Source organism: Pteropus vampyrus, unplaced genomic scaffold (genome assembly GCF_000151845.1).
Source record: "Pteropus vampyrus isolate Shadow unplaced genomic scaffold, Pvam_2.0 Scaffold241, whole genome shotgun sequence".
NCBI lineage: Eukaryota > Metazoa > Chordata > Mammalia > Chiroptera > Pteropodidae > Pteropus > Pteropus vampyrus.
This window is the reverse complement of record NW_011889022.1, coordinates 976,879-988,210: the sequence shown is the minus strand read 5'-3', so window position 1 is coordinate 988,210 and position 11,332 is coordinate 976,879. Positions and strand designations below refer to the sequence as shown.

Below are 11,332 nucleotides of genomic sequence, written 5' to 3'. Positions count from 1 at the left end.
GGGCCTGTGCCAGCAACCGAAACTAAGCTGTTTGTTTTCTCTTTTTAAGTCTTAACCTACATGTCACAAAAGGAAGAGATGACATGCCTTATTTTAATCTTTCTCATCTAGTACATTCTTTTGAGACATCTCTGCTAAGGTCTCATGGCGTATGTGGCTTTCCACTGTAGAAGGCGGCATTCCTTATCTGTTTAATGAAGTTTTCCCCCAAAAGGTTTATTTGTCACATTTGAAGTACAAAATCAAATACACAGATCCAGATACCGAACCATTTGTACAGCTTTATACATGTTATTCAAGCTACAGAAGACCACGCTAGCACGGTGACCCTGGAATAACGCGGGTTCGAGTTGGTGGGTCCACTTCTACGTGGACTTTTCTACGCGGCACCGGTCTTGGCTGGCGGTCAGGAGTCCGAGGCCACGCAGGGCCAGCTGCATGCCTTGTTCTACACCACGTGACAGGGGACTCGGGCATCCATGGGGTTTGTATCAGTGGGAGCTCCTGGAGCCAATTCCCTGCAGATACAGGGAGACAACTAAGTTTTTGAGGAGTCAAGTTATACACGGTTGGACCTCGCCTGGGGTCGACACCCCTAACCCATGCGCTGTTCAAGGGTCAACTGCAAACCCACCAGCACTCTCTTAAGTGAAAAGTAACATTATCTCTAAAGAAACAAACTTGGTTCTTAGTGACACTGCCAAACGTAAATCGTTTTCACTTTATCATTTGAAAGGGGAGAAACATATTTCATAGGAATCAGCAATTACCAAATATAAATGCAACACGTTCACATGGACTTCTTAAAACATTCTACAAGAATAATTAACAGATGAACCTGGGGCTCAAAGTCTTTGGGCACATTCACTCTATGACAGAAACGAGTTACGAGAAGACATTTTATAAGGTTATTAATTACATTCCAAGAATTTTGTTTCGATATTTTTTAATGCAAAGAAAAGGACTTTAATAGCACAGTGTTTCTAAGTCATGTTTTCTGTGAAACTGTAATGGATTTTTAGGGAGATACCTAAATCTGTTCAAAATTAAACAGGTCATTGAAGGAGGTATCTGATTTTTAACACTGAGGGTTGCTTCAACCAAAACGTAAGGACACAGTTCTTCAGGAGAAAGGCAGAAACTGAGACTTGCCGGATACAGAACATAGGACGTCGCTAAACCCATGGATGTCCTGTGACCACGGGGACGAAGTTCTTAGAGCTTCTGTGTTCTGGGACGTCACCTGCCTCACGTGCAGACCACAGGACACCGACCCTCAGGGGCCCGAACGTCTCCGCCCCAGGCGGTTCTGTCAGGGCCGTTCTGCTCCCCGAAGCGGGAACACACGCGTGCGATGCGGACATGGGTCACCGTCCGAACCCGAGTGCATCGGTGGCTTCACAGCAGCGACATCCAAGCGTTCGACGTCGCATTTCCACAGGAAGGGTTCTGTTTATACCAGTCACCTCGGTGTTCCCCAAACAGCCTACTTTCAGTGGCTAACCTGCCGGGGGCCGCACACCCAGAGCCCGGCTCAGCAGAGCAGGAGCCCCTCCTTGGCTGCCAGGCGCTGGCGGTGGACCTTGTCCTGCTGCAGCTCCTCGTGGTTCGGATGCCAGAGCTTCATGATGACCCTTTCGATGTTGAGCGCGTACACGGTGTGCGTGGGGATGACCTCCCTGTGCACCTGCGGTGAGAACGTGAGCACGCCTCGTGACGCCTCAGGACACGTTTGCAATACGCAGAAGGTCAACGAAACACGGGAAAGACACACAGACCTAGAAACTAAACCAGGGCACACTGAACCCCAGAGCAGCTAACGAGAAAACCGGAAACGACAAGGTTCTGAAACAGGAACGAGAAAGCGAGGAGCTTCCTTTCCTTTCCCTTCTTTCTGGGGGGATGGGGGAGGTGGGGGCACACATCAGAAGGTCTCCTGGGCCGGGTCTGGAAAACGAGGCTAGGACGACCGGCCTCAAGAGCCAGCGATGAGCTGGAACGCGAAGAGCGGGAAGAGGAAGCGCCCCTGACCGCCCCTGACCGCCCCTGCGGCCTCTGCGGCCTCGCAGACTCGGGCCCGGCCGAAACCCGGGTGAGCCGGACGCGGCTGAGTTACCTGCAAAGCCTCGAAGAGGTCGGACATGTTCACGGGAGGCAAGGACGCGGGGAGGGTGTCCCCGGAGCAGGCCAGCAGGAGGGCCGCCTGCTGCTCGGCGTCGTCGGGGGGCGGGTGGGAGGCCGGGTTCTGGCCAGCACAGGGCGCAGAGAAGGCTGGAGGGCTGAAAACAGAGAACTTTAGAGGCGATGGCTGAGCGGCTCCAACGGGGACGGGCTGCGAGACCCCGCCTCAGGAAAAGCGCCTTAAAATGAAGCAGAAAGCCCCGTTTCTGAGCGGGCGCAGACGTGGGGAGGCTGCTGTTCCCGCTGGTGAAGGCGGCCCAGGGGTCAGGCGGGGAACAAACGCGGAGCGGCTACGTCGGCCCGCCCCCCAATGTCAACCATCACCACGCTCGGGACACTGACCGAACGGTCTCCTGCCCTGGGGAGCGTCCCGTTGAAAGCATAATAGACCTTACTCGAAGGAAACGGAAATCGTTATCAAAGATAACGAGCCAGAAGAGACGACACGGCACAAGGGAGGCCACGGCAGGAATGGAGGGGGGAGAAGGTGAGTCGGACCCGCCGAGCTCCGGGAATGGGACCCCGACATAGCGCCCGCCGGGGTCAGACACAGTAATCCAGGACAGGGTCTGGGAGGGCACGTGGCAGGCGAGGCGGCAGGTGAGGCGGCCGCGAGGAGCAGCGAGGCGGAAGGGGGCCTGGGCCTGCCGTCGGCGACAAAGGCAGGCCTGTCCCAGAAGCAGGCGCTGGCCGCAGGGCACAGGAGGCTGGGAGGTTGGAGACGCTGTCCCCACATTCCCCACTGCAAGGAGCCACTCTTTCTGGTTGGTTTTTCTCTAGACAAGAACGACTTACAAATGAGAACCAATGACCCCGGGCAGACACGCCTGCAGGGGACCGGGGAGAGGCCTTCACCTCGGGGACCTAGTGGCTGCTCGTGGGTACGGGCTCGTCGGGGTGGGCTTCAGAGGCCGGCGTCCAGCCTGCCTCAGCCCTCCCTGCAGTGTCCACACCACCTCCCAGCCCTTCAGCCCTGGTGATCACACGTCCTGCTGCCCCTCCCCCTCCACTCCCGCCAGGCTCCCGGTCCCTCTCGTCTCTGAACTCGTGACTTCCGGTCACTCTTTACCCCTTCTCCCCAGCTAACCAGACAACCAGACACACACGGCCCAGAGACACCAGTCACTCAGTCACCACGAGGAAAACAGCAGTATTTTTCTTACCCAAAGACTTAAAATTTGGACATATTTTTTGGGAGGGAAGAGGACAGGGAGGGGGAGGGGTGGTCACAGGCAGCACATAGGGAATCCAGGCTGTGTCACACAAGGTGACAGGGGACATTACAGCGGTCCCGGGAGGTATGCACAGCAGGGTGCCAGGAGCAAGCTGCCAGCACCCAGCACAGGCCACCCTCGCGAGCCACAGCTACAGAAGGTGCCGAGAGCCGGGAGACTGGCTACCACTGCTCCTCCCAACACCGTGAAGCCTGGCCCGGCCCGCCTGGCCACCCCAGGCCCGCTTTCTGTGAGCAGGGCCGCTGTCCCGCACGCAGGGGCCGCCCCTCAAGAGCCGGGGGACCACCCCATCCCACCTCGGGGAGTGGGGACATCGCAGGAGACCACACGCGGCAGCCGACCTCTGCAGCGTCGCTTCCGCCGTAAGGGGAGCCCAAAGGATCCGCTCGTTATCGTGCAAAGGTGCAAAGAGAAGAAACTGCTGCTCTCAGGGGCACCTCGGACTCAGAGACGCGAGAACCAGCGACGTGACAGGCCACAGGGAACAGCGCGACTGACCAGAACAGACGCAAGGTCACGAGAAACTTCAGTACCTTTCTATCAAGCTGTTGTAAGCTACTACACTATTCTTCAGGTATGGCTGCGGGGTCACGTTACTGCCAAAGGCATATTTAAAATGACCGTCACGTAACCGATACGCTTTCCTTCTTGACACAACTGATGTCAATATATCTTTAAGGTGATTCTGTAAAAACAAGGGGAAAAGAAAAAAGGAAAATAGCATGAACTCCTCTTTAAATGCGAATCATAAAACTTCCAGTGACCCGACCGTTTTTACTGGCGTTTAGTGATGGAGACACGGGACAGGCTGGCACGTGCTGGCACCAAATCGATGTCCTCTAAAGAGCCCCAGAGCCAGGCCAGACGCGTGAGGGAAGGAGGGAGATGCGCTGTTTCTACTTAGTTCTGTTTCAGATGAGCTTGTTCCACATAAAATGAGAGTTTTTATATCTCTAAATGGGCTCCTCGCTCTCCAAAATAATTTTCAGATACCTTTAAATGATGACACAAAAACATAAATACTTTTTTAAAAAGCAGCAAACCACCTTGAAACATGGTTGAAAACAAGAAAGTTTCAAGAGCTGGGATTTACTGGTTCTATCGTCCACACCAATGAAATCCTTGCCTGAAAAGAAGCTTGGTTCTCAGAAGCCACCTGAACAACACAAATACAGGAAATAAACAAAAAATTAGGTATTTAATATCCCTTCGGCTTTCTGAGAGCCAAGTACATAGGAGCGGGCTGGAGAATGTCTGTGAAAACAGGCAGAATGGGTCCCAGCCTCTCGTCAGCAACGGGGCAGGATGGGGGTCGTGTTTCAATCACATTAAGATTATCTCGTATCAGGACTTCACGGTGCAATTTATCATTTCCACAAAGAATTCACTTAATGTTTGCAAATGATGACCGTGGAGGCCCGGGTGAGGACACAGAGCCCCAGAGAACGGGAACGTGATGCGGGGTCACCTGACAGCACCTGTGCACCACAGACGCCAATGTGCACTTTGTCAAATAACAAAATGAAGAGACGAGAGGGTGGGCGAAAGCGTGTTGAGACGCCAACTCTGGTGCTCTTCAAACGCCCAACGGACAGCAAAACCTAGAGATTTCAAACCCTTAGGGTCCTCGATCTCATTTCTTTCCCCTTAAAAGATGCGCCCTTGCTGACGGATCACACGTCACGTTGAGCGCAAGTGTTACGCCCCAGGTAACGTTTCTGAAAGCTTCGTCGTTAACGAGGGCAACTGTGTGGCATGTGGCGTGGTTCTCCCCCGGGAGAAAACGTCGTCGGTGACGACCGCCCCGAGGTCGGGGGGACATTTCGGCCCTTTCCTCGCAGCACCAACTTTGAGCCACACGAGCTCGTCGCACGCTCTTGGTGAAGTCGCCCCTGCCACCGGCACACTAACTAACCTCCACCGCGTAGACCACGGCTGACACGGCCTCCTCGGTGACGTTGTCCAGCCCGTGCTCGTAAGCCGTCACGATCATCCGCCCTTCCAGCTGGCCCCGCGTGGGAAGCATCATTGTGTGCGAGCACAGTTTCAAGTCATCGTCATCCTGGGGGTCCTTTGCCACAAACTGCTGGGCTCCCGAGAGGGGATTTTGAGGCTGGAATCTATGCTACGAGTAAGGAAACTTTTCAAAATTATTCATGACAGTGGCGAGGAATAAGACACGAGCAAAAGTAACCAATGTACTGGACTCGCGAGCCCACACGTTAATGCCACCCGAACCATGCTACTGGGGTCAAAAAAGAAAAAAAAAAGCAATTCATGCACAAATCATCTCAGAGTCACACCCATGTCATGGTAACAACGAAGACACGAATTAGGGGAATAAAGGTGGTTCGCGGAGCAGTTTATTCTAATAGCATCTTGGTAATCACAGAATAGATGGCTCTGTGCTAACAGTAACAATTAGGGAGAAGGAGAAAATATAAAACTATTTTCAAGCGAGTCAGAGCACGTTAAGTATATTGGTAAGTAAACAGCTTCTGAAAGTTTAACTATATAACAAATGCTTCGGTGAAGTCCTAAAAAGCCCGAGTAACCAAAATAACAGATAAAAAAACAAATACTCCAAGAGAGTGTTGTGTGGGGTGACTACTTGTTTACTAGCATTCTCTATTTACGATTCTCAACACAGAACCTTTCTAAGACGCAGTCACACTAATCATTTTAGACCATTTTTCTCAGTCTTTTTCCAAGCCTAAAACCTCAGCCTTCCGCTGGAGAAGGGTGACGGCCCGTTTACAGCCTCCACGATCCGGGGAGACGCCCTGGTGGCCTCTGCTCGAGCCCGACATACAAGATTCTGTAGCGAGTGTGGCTCGTCCCTGTCGGAAGTTTGTACTATAACAGCAACGCTTATCGTTTTTCCATTTTCCAGGTATAAAGCTGCATTTCATGTCAAACATGCCCATTTAAACCTCTCTGGAGATGCTGACGCCCTGCAGACTGAATATTCTTGATATAAAGCATAGCACAAAGGTAGGAATAAATGTTTGTTGATGTTAATGAATAAAGCTATCAATACCCAGTCAAAAATCTATAAAAGGGATACTTTTGGGATACTTTGTTCCCTAGATATAAACTAGGAAAAGCCAGTTACGCTAAAGTATTTACAAATTTTACAGCCAAGTGCCTTTCCAGCTTCTCTGCTGACCCCGAGGGAGGGGGCGGGGCTCGGGGCCCAGCTGGGCGCTGCAGGCCTCTTGGACCCCGGGACAGAAGTCAATCTGGGAAACGCGATTCGTTCCAGAAAAACAGCGAGGAGGGGAAAGAACACAGGCATAGATTTAAATCGCTGAAAGATCACTGGGCACTAATAACATTACTATTTACAAAACAACAAACAAGAATTACAAAAACACAGGCACCTGGACTCACAGTCTTTGAAAACCTCACCCCTTCACAAACAGTAACACCTTTTCCCCTCAAATGATGCCCCCTCTTTTTCCAACCCCACCGCCAATATTTCACTAACGACCCAGAAACAAGGCAGCCCCTCACACCAGCACGTAATCGCTCATTACCAAGACGCACTGAAGAACAACCTACATCGAATTTCTGACGAACGGAAGAAAGCTTTTTCTTTCCCTTGGGTTTCCCCGGCTTGGCTGCAGAACCCCCTGTCCAGGGCAAAGATCCAGCACCCTCTAGGAGATAGAAAAAAAAAAACAGTGATAATTGATAACTGCTAAGTTGTTTTCATTTTGGGCTAAAAAAGTATGGAACGCTCAAATAATGAAAGTAAATAATACATACTTAAATTCAGATCTTTCTACTTCTCTAAACTCTCTAAACAAAATCATAAATTCTCTCAAATCGTGGTTTTCTAGCTGTAACCAAAATTATTTTTTTAGGAAGACAAATTTGTCTCTCGTATTCTCAGTTAATGTTTGCTGGGTGCTTTGCTGGCTTATCGGGTGAGCAACGCGATGAAGGGGGGACAGGATTTTCCGGTTCAACACGGAGAACTGACCTGTGTACTCGCCTCCTCTCTCTTCCAAGACCCCACTAAGAGTGGTCGCAGAGCAAAGGGGCACACACGCACAAGAGAGACAGCAAGAACGTGTGTGGCAGACAGGATGAGCGCTCAACGAACTTCAAGGATGGGCTGAAAACGTTCTGACTCACACGTGCCGGCTGCAGCCCGGCTGCCTAACCAATACCGAGGACCTACCGGCAGGCTGGGAAATGAGACGGGGGCTCCTCACCCTCCCTCCGGCAAACCCTCCCCCAACACCAGCCCCTCCGTGTTCTCCTGACCCCCACCCTGCCTCACTCCTCATGACTTCAGGCTCCAAAAGCCAGCTGAGTGGCGCATTGAGACCGACAGTCAGTGTAAGTCCTGGGAATCACCTGCTCTAACGGGTTCTGTAAGAGAATCTGTACCCACATCATAATGTTTCCCCTTGAGCCGTCCAAAGAGCGTTGCACGCGCAGACAGCGCAGGGTCTGCTGCAGTCGGCGGCTCTGCCGACCGGCACTGCGGGTTCTTCCGCGCCCTTACCTGGTGTGGACACCAAAATCTGACACCGCGTGAGGATAGCCAGGAGGAAATCGTTGTGGGAATGGACTGGAAAAGGGAAGAACGCCACAGTCAAGTACAGACACTGACAAGGAAGGAAGCCGCTCTTTCCTGAGTCCCGCTCCTAAGGAGTTCGGATATCCCCCGCTCTGCACACTTCGCTGTAAATATCCGCATTAGCGAAATGACGTCACACGCCATTAAAACCAAGCTTTGATTTCTTTAAGTGAAAAGACTTCAATTTAGCACAAATCTGGGAGCACTGCAGAACAGGAAGTGACGCCCCGGGTGCTATTTACCGTTGTCCTGAGTGAGAAGTCTGTGGGCTTCCAGGTCGAACTCCTCTTTGCTGATTTTCTGCTTGAACCATAACTTTAAGTTGGCCCAGTACCTGCAGAGGGGAAACGACGCTGAGAACCACAGGTCCTGCTTCTTCCCGCGTTCACTGCACCTGCTCCGTCTCCCAGGGAAGGACACTGCACCCTGAGTGGCAGGCACTCGGTCCCCGCCCCGCCCAGCACCTCGCAGTGTGATGGAGCCTTTAAAGGGAGTTGTCAGGATGGGCCCTGATCCACTGCGACTGGTGTCCTTATGAGAAGAGATAGGTCGGAGTGGCGGGGCGGGCAGGACCGCAGACAACGGCCGTCTACAAGCCACGGGGACAGGCCTCAGAAGAACCCAACGCTGCTGACACCTTGATGTCAGGAACTGTGAGAAAACGAATGTCTGTTGTTTAGGCTGCTCGCCTGTGGCATTTTGTCACGGCAGCCTTTGCAGACTGGTACCTGGGAATCAGAATACCATGGACCGGAAAGGAAGGAAAGTCACAGAATCGGACGCGTGAGTCAATCAGCCAAAACCACAGCCATATCTGTCCTTTCTAAAGGACGTACTCTCCAGAATCCTGTACTTAAGGTTAACTGTACTTAACAATATTGTATTGACTATTTGAAAGTTGCTAAGAGATCTTAAAAGTTCTCATCACAAGAAAAAAAATATTTTTAACTATGGATGGTAACGGATGGTAACTTATTGTGGTGATCATTTGGCAACGTACAAATATCGAATCATTATGTTGTACGCCAGAAACATATAACGTTATCTGTCTATTACACTTCAATTAAAAAGCAATTTATATTTTAAAGTGTGTATGTGTTTAAAAAGAAAAAAACCTCTTAGTTCTAGAGCTTGGCACCACTTTTCACCCGATAGTCATGTTCTCACTGCTGATAATCAACAGTGGACATTTAGATGCCTTTTTTTAAAGGACAGGAACAATGAAGAAATAAAGCTCCACAGAAAAACAAGTCTTTTTTCCATCCCATTCTATGCAACAAGAGGAAAGTAACATGAGAAAAACTTGATTATTTAAAAGCCCCGTGACCCTATTTTATAAGAAGATGCAGACGTATGCCTTTGGAGCACGTGAACTTGGTCTGGAACTAAGACAGGCTCCACCAGGAAACCGTGCCAACAGAACGCGATCTCCCTTCCCCAACGGGCCAACTTTTCTCGCCCCAACGGCCAGCGCTGGCTATCAAGAGTCTGAAGACTTGCTCCCCAGTCCTGGTGCCTGTGTCACCTCGCCATATACCCGTGGACAAATGGCTGTTTCCCTCAAAAACGCCGAAAACCACATTGCTTGGCCTCTGTGGGGGCGAGGAGGACGGTGACCGGTGTAGGTGGGCTGGGCCAGGAAGCCCTGGAGCAAACTAACCGCCACCGAATCGTCCAAAGAAAATGAAGCGCCACCGGGTACTGTGCACAGCGAGTCAGCTGGCAAAGCCCGGGACTTTGTATGAGCTGATGTGCGCACAGAGCTGCCAGAAAGGACATTCGGCCCACTGGAGTAACTGCTGAGCTCAGCACAGACCTCACAGGTTTTACCTGCCGAGGACCACACTTTATGGTTGGGCCGTAGAAACCAAAGCGAACTACTCATGGAGGAAACGTGAGAAATAAAATTACAGACTGTTCAACCAAGAAGCACTTCGAAGGAGCAGAAGTGGAGAAAGACAATGAGAACGGGAAAACTAACAGAACCATGCTGGACCACTGACTTCCCGGCACGAAGGTGCTGGCGGCGCTGTCCGCGGAAGGTCACAGCACGCATGCTCCAAACTTAGTGTCTGTATGTGACCAACATCGGACAGCCAGCCAGCACTGGCCTTTGGAGACGAGGTAGGGAAGAGTACTAGGTCAACATTTCTGGCAACCCTGAACCTGTGTGATGAGTGTGGGATCACAGAGGTCACCATCGCGTCTAATCAGTCAAGCCAGGTCCTTCAGATTCATAGTACGGAAACGTTCGTTTTCAAATATCGGTAAGCGCCCTAGACGGAACGGAGTAAACTGTTTACTGTGTTTAAAAAAAATGTAAATGTTAGCGGTCTGTATTACTAAAGTAATATGCTATAGTTTTATTGAAATGTAAACTGTCAATTTTACCTATTAAAATAATTATGAATCTTCAATTAAATAAGCAAAGAAGTAGGCTGAGTGAGAGTAGACATGAATATTAAAACAACTTTAGAAGAACATGTATCTTTGGGAGTTAATGTTTACTAAGAAATCAAAAGTTATGCCGAAGTAAGATTGATTCTAGTGTTTGTAGACGTTTGATTTGCTGACGTTCGCAATAGTAAAGTGATCTTTATAGGAATTATAACTTGTTTTGAGTTGTTCCCTTTAGGCCGTGAGTGCTCCAAGATGTCTTCGATGGAAATTCTGCGTATCTTGTTAGGATGAGAGGCAGACTGTCAGCTTTGCCACCCCGAAATTTTACAAAAGGGACAGAAAAATCATGTATGACATTCAAATTAAGTAGCTTTAATCCAGTCGTAATAAAGAACAGAGAAAGATGAGGGGAAGAAAGTGTTGGAGAAAAACCCCCAAATGCCCCGCTGCTACAGCGACGTCCTGCGAAGTGAGCGCCTTCGGAGCGATGCACATGCGTAGGGCATCGCAGAAGCATCGCCAACGACACGGGCATTCTAATTTTAAACGTTTAAAATCTGCTTCCTACATTTTGAAAAATAAAATTGTAATAACCGCTACTGTTTTGAAATTGTCCCAGCCCCTCCTTGCATCTCAGAGGTTCTTTCTGTGAAGTTACCTGGCCTGGGCCTCTGCTGAATTACCGACTTTACACTCGGGCCGTTCAGCATCCGAGCCCGGACCTCAGCCTTCTCGCCTACCTAATGGGATGGCACCCCACGTCGCGAGGGATACACGAGACGGCGCTTAAAAGGTGCTCGGTAAGTGCCCGCTCCTGCCGGGGTGACCACCCGCTCCGGAGGATCCGTCTGCCTTCCGAAACTGCCGCCCAGGCCCTACCGACCGCGTCCGCGGCCCCGCGGCCCCCGCCTCCGGGAAGCCC

At 50.8% G+C, this 11,332-nt stretch overlaps 1 protein-coding gene across 1 annotated transcript; it reads right to left on the bottom strand.

Annotated features, from left to right (window-relative positions):
* Positions 1-186: 186 nt before the first annotated feature.
* Positions 187-9,461, bottom strand: TADA1 (transcriptional adaptor 1). Its single transcript, XM_011374199.2, is given in 9 exon segments — positions 187-1,687; positions 2,117-2,279; positions 3,950-4,101; positions 5,332-5,541; positions 6,981-7,078; positions 7,936-8,001; positions 8,253-8,604; positions 8,606-8,660; positions 8,662-9,461. Coding segments are annotated over 9 exon segments (1,296 nt in total). The 5' UTR covers positions 8,709-9,461; the 3' UTR covers positions 187-1,534.
* Positions 9,462-11,332: the final 1,871 nt, after the last annotated feature.